A 15,117-nucleotide genomic window follows, 5' to 3' on the forward strand; every position below is an offset into this window, starting at 1 on the left:
GTATTTGGAGGAGGCTGTGTGCCAATGCTGACTGTGGCACTTGATTTTTTCTACACTTCAACTTTTGACAAAAACTTTTTTTTTTTTTTTTTTTTTTTTTTTTTATGGTAGGCACAATTTGGTTCTACTTAGACAATTTAGTCTACTTTTGCCTGAAGAAAACCTGTAGAATTCTGTCTAACTTTGTGTTGTGCTGTGCCCTAGCACAGTGATTGCTGGTTTATTACATTGTGAAGGACACAACTACTTATACGGATGTTTAAAATTGCTGTAAAGGTCCACTCACGCTACCATTTAAAACATCAAAATTATTTGGTCCAGTTCAACTTTGGTGAACTTTTACATGACCATGAGCAAGCTGTTTTGACAGTGCTGACCTTTGCGGGAATAGAGTCCAAACTGGAGGAGGCTTTCATAGCTTGTTGGTTGTGTTGCGGAGACCATGGTACAAATTTGACTAAACTGTGTGAACTTTATGTCCCAATCGTGACCAAGCTTGGTCTTGGCTTCCAAACTTCTTCGAAGCTTTTTTGCCCTCTGCAATAACTTAACTAATTAAATGATGCACAATACAGAGAACAAAATGTCAGGGGTAGCAAACAACACAGTATAGAGGACTAGGAGGGCTATTTTGGCTAATTAGCAATAGCATGTCCCCAGCTTTTTAGCATGTTGGCCATTAGCTCGCCAGCTACAGCAGTTCACCATCTAGCCCAGCAAGTGGTCCCTATGTCACCAAGACTTTAGCAGTGATTATTTCTCAAAGATGTGCAGATTAATTACGCTCTACCACTCTCTGGTGTGACCAGGTTATTAAGGCTGTTATACAACTGTCACCATCTTTGTTGTGTTCTGTCACTATGTTAACACAATGTTCTCATCTGCTCAGAGAACTCGCTCTGTTTACCTGTTTACAACTACCAAGACTGAACATTTGTGCAGTTCTGTCACAATGTTGCTTGTATAAGTACAGTATATAAGTTGTCATATGTAGTTATTGTTTCATTTTTGTTATGGAATGTGATCAACAAATACTTTTCTTGACACCTTTGATTGACAAAATTAAAATCAGAGTGCATCCTCTTCACATTTTATTGCTGTTTTCTTTCTAATAACTACACTTTAAGCAGCACTCGTAGCTCTTGTGTTGTCAAATTGTCAGGTCACATGGCCACAAACGCTACACTGTACCATACTGTAAGCGTGTCAGACTTCATTTCATCATTTTATCAAACGGTGCCTCATGTAAGACCCTAAGGCTCTTTGTCATTATCCACTAACCTGCTGGAGTTTCAGGATAACTTCTGTAGGAGCAGAATTGGATGTTTCAACACTGTCCATGTGACCATCTGCAGAAAGCACCTCTGTTCATTTATACAGTGGCCCTTTGTCTGCAAAGCTGGATGTGTATGCTTTTATATAACTGACATGAATGTTCTTCTCTCTCTTGACAATTTTCACCTTGTCTTTGCTAAATGGAGCAATATGAAGCCACAGAAGTGTTTTGTTTCTGTTCCCGCTAGAGTTAAAGATTAAATCTCAGTGTTTCCGCCAGTGTATTGAAAACCCTGCTAAGCCTCAGTTGACCCCCCCGCCGGGCCTAAGCATCAGTGATTTTTAAAAAAAAATGTATTTTAAGATGTTTCCTAGACTAAAATCTGTTATACAAGTAGCATAGCTCCTTTAAAGAATAGCTCAGTGCATAGCAAGTTTGCAGTTGAGAGAGAGAAAGAGAGAGCAGGGTGAGTGACCGTGAGGCTGTAGTGACAGAAGCACAGAGTTGTGAAGTTAGCAATATAGCTGTGAATCTGCGACCCATCAAGACCAAAGCCAAGTTCCTGTGTCTTGCTTACCACCCAGCTGAAGTGAAGGGGGTTAGCCCCAAAGCTAGCAATAACTTAAGCCCAGGCTCACTTAAGGTAGACTCTTTTAAGGACCAGGTATTCTAATTCTAGTGACAATCTCAGCCGCTCCTCTGAATTTTGCTCAGCGCCGGGCCTAACAACGTTTCTGACGGAAACCCTGAATCTGTTGAATTATACATTTACCACAAATATATACAAAAATAATTGTGGAAACCAGGCAAATAATCGGCACTGCAAATTTTAGGTGTGTTGCTGCTGTTGAGCTGTACATGAAATTTCACAGGGCTGGGATTGTGAGAGTTTGGAGCACAATCAATGGTTGTGGGTTTACGTATGTCTGTGTTTGAGAGTGAGAGAGAGAGGCAACGGTCATCATGACACTTTACTCAAACCGATCTTGTGTGTCCTGGTTGAACATTTCATTCTGTCTCCCTCAATCTGGGTCAACCCTCCAGCCCCCTGCCAGGCTCTGCACTGGTCTGCCTTTCAGACAGCTACTCCACTATGCACACTGGAATCACCTGTGGAATACTGAGGCAGGATGGATGAGGTTTAAAATGTTTCTTTCATGTGAGCAGGACAGGTGGTGTAAGAACAGCCTTGAAAATCTGTTTTCAGCAGATAATTTGTCAGTATTGTGCTCAAACATGTGGCACTTCCATTTTTCTCTTTGTGTGTTTGAAGGGATTTTCACACAAGACACAAACTAATTCATACAGAACTGCTATCCATTATTTTGGTGATGTGTGTAGGTTTGTGTAAAGGTCCATTTTGCAACAATGATGCTTTTCAGTTTGATTGTTAGAATTTAGTTTTGAGAAATGGGATTCGCGAAGAAAAAGTGCTTTTCGAAAGCAAAATGCTTCACAAAACACAGTAATGACACTGTAAAATGTGACCATTGTGCAAAAATAATGCCATGAAAAAGTGAAGGAAGTCTGTCTAACATGACAAGGCATTTACTGCAGCGTCGTGTATGAATGTAGTGTTTTTGATGTTCCCAGTTGTAGTTGAAATACCACATAGCCTGCTAACACTGGTGGGGCACGTTTGAATGTATTAGCACTAACATGTAACTTGTTCAAATGAGTTAAAACCCATGTAGCCTAAGCATAAACTGTCATCACATGATACTGATGTTGTTGTCACGTAATGTAACCTAGGTTTGGTCTGTTTAGAAGTGAGCACAGACCATTGGCTGATTCACCGAGTGGAGTTTTTTTGTTGTTGTTGCTCGATCGACAGTCAGGGGCCATATGGACATGAGAGAAGGTTTTGCTTGCTGTAATTATTCCTCCTGTTCATACTGGCTATTAAAAGGTCGTCTTTCAATGTAAGTGATCCACAGTAGATCTACAGTCATTTTGTGCAAAAATGCTTTTATCTGAAGCTTATATGAGGCTTCAGCAGTCTGAATTGGTCATATCAAGTGGATATCTGCCACATTTACAGTTTTTTTTAGCATAAAAGTCCCTCTTTTTGTTTCTTGGGACAGTGTTTCCTTGTTCCTTCCTATGGTAGAAGTATAGTAACAAAAAGTGGGACTTTGGCACTAAAAAGACTGTAACATTGAAAGATATCTTCTTGATTTGACTAATTTGGACAGATGAAGCTTCATATTAGCTTCAGATAAACGTTTAAATACATTTTGGCAAGGAAGCTTGTGGATTTTGGCCCCCATCACTTACATTAAAGGTGCATTATGAAGAGATCTTCTAATAGCCAGTATGAACAGGAGGAATGATTATGGCAAGAAAAACCTATTTCAATGTTCATTTGGGCACCTGGCTGTTGTTTTAAAACAGGCTTGAGAAATTGTGAGTCTGTCCTTCAATCTTTCCAGGTTGATGACTATACAGGAGAATTTTTAGATCACAACCACAAATGAATGCACAAAAGCAATAGTTGCATTGCTTTTTTATTACTTCAACTTCAAGACATAAATACATAATATATCACACTCTTTGTGGGCAGTGACGACCAGAGATGAATCTGCAACAGCAGCCTCTTATCATTGGGGAAAATGTTGGTTCGGTAGACCTACATCATTCACATGTATGGAAGGGGTTAAAGCCACTCTGGATACTAGCGTCAGCAAAATAACCTGCACCTGCCACATTAATGACAGACTGATGGGACTGAAACTCAGCAGAAATGCCTTTATTCATGCTTCAGATGGGGGATTCTGCCTGCATTGTCCTACTTAACGTCCTCTATTTGTAATCTTTTATGATAAAAGAAAGATAAAGAATATGCTGTAGTGCGTAGAACTAATACAAACAGTATGTAGAGTTTTTCTCTACTTTACAGCAGATGCTGTAGCTGAACTACAGAGTGTGGCTCAGTGGGGAGCAGCTGGAGTACTGTAAATGTTAGCAGCACCAGCAGCTACAAGAGCTGTGGCCACATGGTTCACCCAACCCACAGCTCCTCAGGGGATGTAAAGTACAGTATCCCCCACACAATGACCTGATGTTCATCGAGATCATTGTGATGGAAAGATAAGTGCTAGCACATGACAATACTAGTGTTATAAGATATATTAGTTCAAAATTGTGGATTTTCACACCTGGTCTGACAAACAACTTAATTTTTTATAACCTGTTTTGCCACTGGTTCATGACACATGAAGACTGTGTAATCAGATTGACAACATGACATTGGACAACTTGTCTAGGGGCCTTTATCTGGAAGACGTGACTGGACCTGTCAGGCTGTGTCAAGCCACCAGCTGTGGGGGCCTGGCTGACATCTAGTGTGACACCACCCGTGGTGTTTTGTCATCTCTGCTCCCTGACCAGAGAAAGTAAGTGTGGCGGACAGGTATTTTCACAACACATGATCCTCAAAATTGCAATGGTAGCTCTAAGAAAGAGGCCGAACAATTTGAGGTGGAGTCGGCTTAGTTTGGATTTTGAGGTTTGACTTAGTTGGTTACTTGAGAAGTAAACCTCACTGGATCCTCGATTCTCACGTACGTTGCATCGAAGTACAGTGCTAACCCCCCCCTCCCCTTCATCATGAAAGTGCCAAGCACAACAGGAACTCATTAATCTTTCCTTAAATAAAGCAAAGACAAAGAGTACTTGCTTGAGATCAGAAATGTGTGTGTGTTGGCAAAATTCCTCCCTTATTGGAGAAAGAAAATGCACCGCTGGTTCAAAAGTTGTGCTAGACAGAGGACATTGTGTGCTAACCTGAAGAATTTCCTACCCAATGGAAAAACCTCCTCAGCCTGATAAAAGAATTACATGGGAACATGTAGCGATAAACATTCTTGGATGTCCTGAGTCAGGAAATAACCTTGAATTAAAACACACAAAAACACTGTGTTGTCGTGATCACTCTGACGCATTGCAATTTGCACTGTTTGTGTTAACTGTTGTGGTTAACATTTGATACCGACATTTAAATCATCTTCAGGCTACTTGTGCGAGGCTGCTGTATGAAAACAGCAATGATGCCTGATGGTCATGCAAACCACAGTCAGGCTGGCAGTGTAGTGCTGCTTTCCCCCGTGCTGTTCCTGGTTGTTATTTCCCTAGCATGAGGGCACTTAAGGTCAATTTGCAAATCCCTTCTTTCCTTTTCCACACCAGGGTAGAAATAAACCATTTTTCCCTAATTCCGTGTTAAAAGGGCTTCCTTTTTTCTCTCTTCTCACAGCAGCTGAAAACAAACTTTATATAGTAACAGATAAGGTTATTGACAGATTTTGTCTTCCAGCATCCGTGCTTTATTATTAATGTACAGTATGTTCAGTGTGTGACTCTTGAAATAGCTTCTGTAAGAGAAGTGTGGAGATTAAACCTGCCAAGAGTCTCATCATCCACGCCTGTCACGGGCTTCATTCATAAAGACAATATCCGCAAATCCAATAGTGACCCAGGCACATAATCACTCTGCTTCTTTATATGTCCCTCTCTCTCTGTTTTCTCCCTCCTTCTAAACATCACGCTCTGATTCTCTTTCTCTTTGGATTATTATTACTGCAGTTCAAGTGAAGTTCCATCATCGCAGTTGTTATTTTGTGTGCATTCTGTCACATTTCTCTGTGCACACCCGGGAGCTGCCACCCTAGTTCTGCTGGATGGAGTGCCATGATAATCCGTTTTTTTCTCGTCATAGAGCTAGCTGGGAGATATTTTGAGTGAATTCCACAAGACCTCACTAAATGCCCCCAACACACAGTCACACACACACACACACACACACACACATACATTATATCCCCTCATTCATCAAGGACTCATCTTTATTCAAGACTTTTGAAATTGTTGGCACAGTTACTGATCGCTGAATCATGTATGAGCAGTCACCAGTGCAGTAATGATGAAAGGAAATTCAAGAGGAGAATGTTTTCTTAGTAGAAAAGAAATGGTGCAGAAAGTTTTGTGCCATGTGATGGTGGCAAGGTCAACGAATGTGTATCCAATTGGTAATGATACTGTGGTTCACAGAGGTGGGGCGTGCTAGTGCAGTGAAGTTGAATATAAATCGCAGGGGTGTGATAATTCATCCTTATCCTCTCAGTCTGTCACATTACTTGCCTTGTACCATTTCAATTGCTGTGTCAATCACAGTGGCAAATGACAAAAATAGCACACCAAATGTCCTTGTAAGAAGAATACCTGGAAAAGTTCAATTTACATTTGTGGATATGTACATTTTTATTTTAGATTTTAAGATTTAATTTAGACACATTTCTTTCTTCTTTTTTTGCCAGTTAAATGTGGCACATTTTAGATTTGCAGTACAATAATCCACATTATAAACTGCCATGTGAGATTAAGCACTCTGTGTTTAGTCTACAGTAAAATACAAAGAGAGAGAGGATGGGTACCAGAATGAGAGAGAGGTGATTTTTCTTAATTGTCAGAAGTGTGAACTGTCCTGTGTGTCCCAGGATGTCATGCTGTGTGTTAATTAGATGATTTCCAGGTTATAACTGACCAGCTGGATGTACACTGAAGCACAGATGATTTTGTGGTTATATGGCAGCAGCTTGGCATCTGCTGTTGATTTAATAAGGAAACCTGCACATTACCATGCATAATGACACTGCACTTTAGTGTGGCATTTTCAAAATTAGGGAAAGGCCTCAGGCAGAGCACACTAACTGCCCCTTCTGATGGCTGATCATCTTTAAGAGAAGCTCATATTGTCTAAAGCATTCGCAATATTACTATAGTTGCATTACACTTGCAGGTTTTTTGTTTTTTTTAATCTAAATATGTCTTTCACTAAGAGAGTATGCTAATAAATGTGTTTACTTACATTTTTCTTGACTGTTTTGCAATTCCTGTCAAGGAATTGAGATTGGGTTTACTGGTGGAATCAAATTAATAGCTAACTGAGGTTGCATACACACACACACACACAAAAAAAACTGGCTTTCAGACTTTTGAACACATCATAAAAGACCCACTTTTCAGCAAAATATCAACACCTCGCCTTGTGCTGTCTTATGGATTTTGAACTCCGGTATCTTTATGCTTCTTCCATTCTGGCGTCTTTGCACACTGGGCTTAAAAATACCAAAGCAACAGGCAAAGAACATTTCAAGGTCAGGAAAATACCCACATGTCTTATAGCACAGCTTTTACTAGTCTTTCCACTGCCATGAAAATACAGCCTGTTTAGAATTTAAATTCATACTATGAGATATGCATTTGACTATACTGTACATTTAGAGTCATTATTATCAACATTGACATACTGAAATGTATTCACATTCCTGAGGTGGTTTTTCACACATTAACATACATTAAAATAAACCTTCTGCAGTATGTTCTGCCAAGGGCGGTGGACTAAAGGCCTTTTCGTGCTTTTTCTGCACCTTCACGTTCTGATCTCTGACCTAACGCCCCCTGACAACGTGTGCAGTTAGACTTGAGTTTTGACTGTGGGTACTGAAAAGCCTACTGTAGTTCATTAGTGCAGTCAGGACATAAGGCCACAGACGTATTCAGACTTGCTCCACCTGCTGCTAGCCTTCAGCACGTGCACATCTTATCTTGCATGTAGCCCCAGAATCTTACAGTGATACCACTCAAAAGCTGGAACATATTTGATAACCATCTCTACTGTTCAAATAATATCTCAGCTTGTTTCTTTCACTTTAAGGGGAGAGTAATAGATTCACAGTAAAGATTTATCAGTGTGGCAGCATGTAACAGTTGGTAGACAAGAGTGTCTGCACAGACAACCATGAAGTTGATTTGATGGATATTTGCCAGAAGTAAGACATCAGCCAGAAATAATCATGTGCTCATAAATGGTCAGTTGGGCCAATATGTTATAGATGGATAGATTATATATTATACATTTTGAAGTGATTTTCTGAGAGTTGAATTGATGAAGATTATTTGGGCTAATTTACTTCATCTACAGTTGTAACAATAGTTATACATTTAATTATTTTATGTATGAAAGTGGTATTTGTAAGAATTACAAGCATTTTTTTTTTTTTAAATTTAACAATTTTTCTATACATTTTGTGGGAGTTATACCAAATTGCAATTTCTAGCAAAAATCTGGGCATAACTACTGTATATAGTAGTACTAAACTGAACGACTGGGCGATAAGGGCCGTGGTCAGGGAGGTGACAAAGAAAGCCACTGACAGAACTATGTAGAGTTTGCTGAGACAACAAGTTTTGAATGACAACAGTCAGAACAGCACTTGCTGGACTACATATCAGAGAAGGTGAAAGACGTCACTGCTGGAAAAACAGCACAACTCTGAGAGCAAAACATTGGTCTAAGACAATGCAAGTCTTCAGTTGTAATTCAAAGCAGACCAGAGGAAGGAGACAGCTCCCCACCAGTCTAACAGTATCTCTGCTGCACAGCGTGAGGGTGGCAGTCTCATGCTGTGGGTGCTGTTTTCAACACAGAGAGACGGACTTCTGAGGTTGGAGGAAGAATAAATGCAGCCAAACGAAAAGCCTTATGTTATGTTGACACTGATCTACAGGCGGTTCAGTCAGGAGTGTCTGTTTATGACGCAAAGTCCCCCTGATTAGACGTAGAGTTCTTTCTCAGTTCTTTGCTTAGACCTTGTCTAATGCCCAATTATAGGGAATAACTGTATAATTGCTCATGCCTCTGGCTTGGCCAGTGTTTATGTTGGTGTCTTTGGGGGAGGACAGCATTGTGAGATGGATGTGCAGCACAGGAGCAGCTGATTAACGTAAATAAAATTTACACTGGTTAGTGAGTGTCTCGTGCATGAAGATAGTGAGTGGACAGATTTAAGCTTATTTGATTGGACGATGAAAGGGCGTGACCTCTTGAATATTTAACCTGATTTGATTTAAAGGAAGAAGCAACATTTGTGAATGGAGAAGAACCAAAAGGCTGAGCTTTAATGATCTGATGAAAGTCTATGAACAAGTAGAAGCAAAAGATTTAAGAATAAAATAGTCTCCCTGACTGCAGTTAAACTAAGCTCCATATCAAATCACAGGCCTTCCATATCACTGGAATGGCTTCAGGACAAGAAAGTGACAGTCCTTGCATGACCTAGTAAAAAGCCAGGTCTTAAATCCCTTTGGAAAATCTTTGGAAAGACCTCAGTATAGCTGCTCACAGACATTTCACATTCAGCTTGACTGAGTTTAAGACACTGTGCTCCTAATTCAGATGTTCCAGGCTGATAAAGACTCAAAGGTATCATTACTGCAAAAATCCTTTTTTCAAAGTTTAAGACTCAGATGGGCTTCACTTGTACCTAAGTCTTAACAGAAAATGGTTGAAAAGTGTGGGGTTGCAGAAATGGAAAAGGGACACAGCACGAAACCATATCTCTCCTCAAGCCAAATGAAAACTCTGAGCGATGCGTCAATCATAGGACTAGTCACAGTGACAGAGACAGTGAGTGAGAGAGTCCAACAGTCAAAAGAGCCAGCTGCCTGTAGGCCTTTCACCACATGACCTTGTCAAGGTTAAGGCTGTTAATACTGAGTGACTTGAGTTTAAAATCCTGTAACAGAGTTGTTACAGTATAGCCGAGGGAGAGACAGCCCCTCCCTAAAGTTGAGTGTTTGCACCTTGTCTCAACACCTATTTGAACGTGCAAAGCACATTCTCTATGCATGGAGCTTCACTAAGTGCTGCCAGCCCTCATCTCTGCACACACACATACATTCACTTGTTTTTGTCACTTAGGGGGACATAGAATTGACACTAATTTCCAGGAAATCTACCCCAACTCTAACCATAACCACTACAACCCCTAACCCAACTGTAACCAAAAACTAACCATTTACCATAAAATTTGATGGTTTACCTTTTGGGGACCAACTGTTTGTCCAAAACTGGTGGATGAGTCCCCATAATGTGAATGAATTGATATTGTCCCCACAAATGTACCCTTATTGACATAATACATTCTCTTATTCACACTCTGCACTAACCAATATTTTTTTATGTCAAAAATTGATCAAATGATTGTGAGTAATGTGAAAGGTCACTTGTAGTGAGGAATACACAAAGAATTCTCACCCGGCTACAGGCATTCTCAACTCAGACCATTACTACCACTACAGACCATTTTAGCATTTTCTCAGCTCACTGTTTGGTTTTACTGCCCACAACTTTATTGTTTTGGTTCACTCTCACTGCTCTCATAACCTTGTGTCCAGTCGCAACACAACTATACAATACCTGCTCAGCAACAGACATACAAAGTTAATTTAGTGTAGAATTTAGCATCTAAAGAGTCAGATATTTCCCCTCAGATGTTAATGGAGACCAAAACAGAGCTGAAATGAGAGTAAATAATGGATTTATATTAGGGCTGGGCAATTAATCGAATTTATTTTCAATTACGATTTTGGCTTCCAATGATTATGAAAATAAGATAATCAAGATAAAACGATCATTGTGCTGCATTCCATTTCGCATTGATGTTCTCGTTTTGTCTTGTGTTATAGGTCCAGTGCACCCCTTTCCTTTACAGTGATGTGCTTTTGCCCCTCACTAAAAGCCACAAACTCACTCACACTAGGAATCCACATAGGAAGTGAGATGCGAGAGGTGCATAATCTATCCACTCAGTCCACACCAACTCCAACCTGCACTCAGTGTCTCTGCCCACAGATCCAGCCATCTATCAGCAGCAGCTCCAGACTGGCGGCCGGTTAACCTGCCATCACCAGGCTGACTGACAGCAGAAATTTACAGAACCAAACTAGTTTTCATGTTGGTTCCACCTTGAGCTTTGAGAGGTTATTTCAATTTTCACCATTCTCACCATTTTCTGACATTTTGTAGACCAAATGACTAACTGATTAATTGACAGATTAATTGATAATAAAAAAATAAGCATTAGTTGCAGCCCTATTCTTTACTTTACAAAACTCTCCTCAATGTCCCCACAAAGATAGATCTACAAGAAAACACACACACACACACACACACACACACACACACACACATACATGTAGAGTAAAGCTCTCCAGACGCCATGGGATCTTGTGACAGCAGCAGGTGCACCTAATTCCCCATAGAGGGCAGCTGAATGACAGATATAAAAGGACAAAACTTAATAAATAGCCACACATGATCCCTAGCAGTAGAATGGTTGGTATGTTCCGTGGGAGATAACAGGCCACCGGGCGGATCAGTAGTGTGCTTCTAATGCCCAGGTGAGACTGACAGGTCTGCCTGCAGGTAAGAGGGAGTGTGTCTGATACTGACAGACCAAACGTCAGCACAGAAATGAAATTGCCTCTTTCACAGTAGTGATTGTAGAGATATACGATGTGCTCAGTTCCCACCTGACATGCAGTTTATGCATCTTATCATCTGTGACAGGGTGTTGTCACATAGGCAAAACTGAATCTGGGCTTGTCATTAGGCTTTGTAAATGTTCTGCTTACTACTATACATTCAACGCATTCCACTGATTTGAGTGATAACTGTGAAAATGCTACCTGGCTAGATGTTGAGATCCTCCAACATCCTCATGACAGGACACCCAACAGTAAATAATGCAAAAATGTGAAGGTCTGGATAATTGAGGAAAACTGGAGCCACAAAGCAGTGTGAGCCTGCACACATGCAAGAGCCTGTTTAAACAGACTCTTTTGCTCTTTTGTCACTTTGATGTGCATGTTGGAACAAAGTCCAGCATCACAGTCGCTGTCCGTCGCCTCTCCGTGTGTTAACAGTTTGTTCTCCAACAAGCCATGTCTAATTTTCCCATCAATTTGGGACAAAGACTGCATTTGTGTGCCCTTGATTACCGCCCCAGCCTTTAGATCATGTTTGCCTGGCATGCACAATGTTGAGTACTTGCTTGCAATTAGAAGTATGCATTATTTAGTGACAGGGACCCCTTCCCTTTTACTATTTGCCAACATCAAAAGGTGACAACTGATTGCATGTTGAAGTCCACACACGGCAAATCATCAGGGGAAACGACCACATGCATTTACTGTAGAAATTCACACAAGCACACACACAGTTGTACACACAACAACACAAAATTTGCAGATGCATTCCCTCTGAACATCTAGCCTTGAGGCCCTTTCCCTGTGGCTTATGTAACGAAGTAGCAACAAAAACAAAAGGATGTCTCCAAAGGATTGCAATGGTGTTTTTACATGTTTTAGCATATTTATAAATCATGTCACTGCCAACCATTTTCCTGAGAATACCAAAAATGTTTTGATTTTCAAAAGGATCGTCTTTCCTGCCAAGCAGCTATTTCTTTTCCTTTAAATGTCAGAGCAGGATGAAAATGAAGAGCCTTTTGAACCCTGATTTAAACCATCACACAGAACAGCTTCAATGTGATAATTACATTTGTCAAAGTTATGTCATTATTCTGAGATAATGCAGTTACTACCCCATTTAATTGTCCAAATTTGTAGTTTCTCGCTCAAGTAAAGGACAAATATGGCAGTGAGCAGTAAACTTTAACCTATGGTTGAAATGGTCCCTTCAGCAACCACCAGGGTGACATTACATTTCTTCTGTATGATTTTTTTAGTGTAGTTTTTGTACCATCCCTGTTCCCTGTACTGAAATGAATCAGATCAAATGGCTGCCAGAAAGTTAGAGAGAATGTAAAAAAGTTTTTGAAGTTGTGATATGCTTTGAATGTTTTCAATTATACATACATAGTCTGTAGTAAAACGCCAAAACCTGAAAAATAGCCTGACAGTCCTTCATTTGGCTGATAATTCCAACATGTTTCTGAATGAATAACTTGGCACTCTTTGCACAATTGGTCACGCTGTCTTTGTCTTGTTTATTTGGATTAACAATCTGTTCTGCTTCTGTTATCAATGACTCATGTGTCCTTCCTTGTCTCTCTCGTGGGTGTGTGTTTGTGCATGTTGTGTGTAGGGAACATCTTTGTGGTGAGCCTGGCAGTGGCGGACCTCGTGGTGGCCATCTACCCGTACCCTCTGGTCCTCACCTCCATCTTCCACAATGGGTGGAACCTGGGTTACGTCCACTGCCAGATCAGCGGCTTCCTCATGGGCGTCAGCGTCATCGGCTCCATCTTCAACATCACCGGCATCGCCATCAACCGATACTGTTATATCTGCCACAGCCTCAAGTATGATAAGCTGTACAGTGACAAAAACTCTGTTTGCTATGTGATGTTAATTTGGGCGCTGACAGTAGTGGCCATTGTGCCCAATCTGTTTGTGGGTTCGCTGCAGTACGACCCACGAGTATACTCCTGCACCTTTGAGCAGTCAGCTAGCTCAGCGTACACAATCGCAGTGGTTTTCTTTCACTTTATTTTACCTATAATGATTGTCACCTACTGCTACCTGCGCATCTGGATACTGGTCATACAGGTGAGGAGGCGGGTCAAGCCAGACAATCGTCCCAAGCTGACACCACATGACGTGAGGAACTTTGTCACCATGTTTGTGGTGTTTGTGCTCTTTGCTGTATGCTGGGCGCCACTCAACTTCATCGGTCTGGCGGTTGCGATCAAGCCAGAGGTAGTGGTTCCTCTCATCCCTGAGTGGTTATTCGTGGCCAGCTACTTCATGGCCTATTTCAACAGCTGCCTTAATGCCATTGTATATGGTGTTCTGAACCAGAACTTCCGGCGCGAGTACAAGCGCATTGTAGTATCAGTGTGCACAGCGCGCATCTTCTTCCAGGACAGCTCCAACGACGCAGGGGAGAGGCTCAAGAGTAAACCGTCACCACTCATGACCAACAATAACCAGGTCAAGGTGGACTCTGTCTGAGGAATACTGAGTGGACATGAATGGATATGCTGTGACTGATAATAAAAAAAAAAATAGAAAAAAAATGCTGAGTGAGAAAAATACCAAATATAAATATAAAACGGCTTCTATCCCCTGAGCTGTCCACAGACTGTCATAAGGTGCTATCTGGCCTCTGAACAATCACAGTAAAACAGGGGTGCATATTATCTTTGTCTTTTATCAAGCACTTTTGTTTGATTCTGCAGTACCTGTAGTACAGTAAATATATGATGTCCGTTTTGTTTTTATGTTTACAGTGATGATAAATGTATCATGCATTATATTAAGTATTTATTTTGTATGAAATGTCATGTAGATATATTAGTAAGATATATCAGGTTCCAGTTAAATGAAGACAAAATTTTACGAGGCCAATAAAAAAGATTTCTACAAAACTTGGTTGAAAATATAAGCAGACGTTTATAAATGAAATTAACCAATTTTAATAACCTCATTTGTGACACTGTAACACTAATTGAGTGCAAGCAATGTGAGTTGCTGCTGTCTTAGTATACCCCGCAATACTATCCCTTTCATTAGGTGGAATATATATTTTAGTAAGAAGGATCTCTCTCTCTCTCTCTCTCTCTCGCTCTCTCACTCTGTCTATCTCTCTCTCTCTCTATGCCACTCTGTGAGCTCATTATACTGTATGCATGGATATCAGGAATTGTTCATATGCAAAATAAAATCTGATATTGATGGAGGATCTGGCTTTGGTCCTGTGTCCAATTTATTCACAAATGCAAGTTTAATTTTTGTCATTCTTTTTTTTAACAATTTGTGTTTTTAATAGTTTGGGCCATCGTTCCTATTGATGATTAATAACATTGTACTCAGCAAAGCAATTACTGAGATCTGACAACGCAGCCACATCACAGAATTCCAAGTGGACAAAAAACATGAGCAGTCAGATAATCAGACAGATAATAAACAAGCCAACTGTTTAACCAGATTATCTAAATCTGTGTATTTGGACGAAAAAACAAAACTGAGCACCA

The 15,117-nt window shown here is 40.5% G+C and overlaps 1 protein-coding gene across 1 annotated transcript in view; it reads left to right on the plus strand.

The window, feature by feature from the left end:
- Positions 1 to 14,825, plus strand: part of mtnr1aa (melatonin receptor 1A a) — a 35,519-nt gene extending 20,694 nt beyond the window's left edge. Inside the window, exon 2 of the mRNA XM_044347345.1 lies at positions 13,227 to 14,825. Coding sequence (XP_044203280.1) covers positions 13,227 to 14,095 — 869 coding nt within the window. The 3' untranslated portion in view covers positions 14,096 to 14,825. The remainder of the gene's footprint in view (positions 1 to 13,226) is intronic.
- The last annotated feature ends 292 nt before the right edge of the window (positions 14,826 to 15,117 follow it).

The sequence above is a fragment of the Thunnus albacares genome, chromosome 3, assembly GCF_914725855.1.
Source record: "Thunnus albacares chromosome 3, fThuAlb1.1, whole genome shotgun sequence".
Taxonomy (NCBI): domain Eukaryota; kingdom Metazoa; phylum Chordata; class Actinopteri; order Scombriformes; family Scombridae; genus Thunnus; species Thunnus albacares.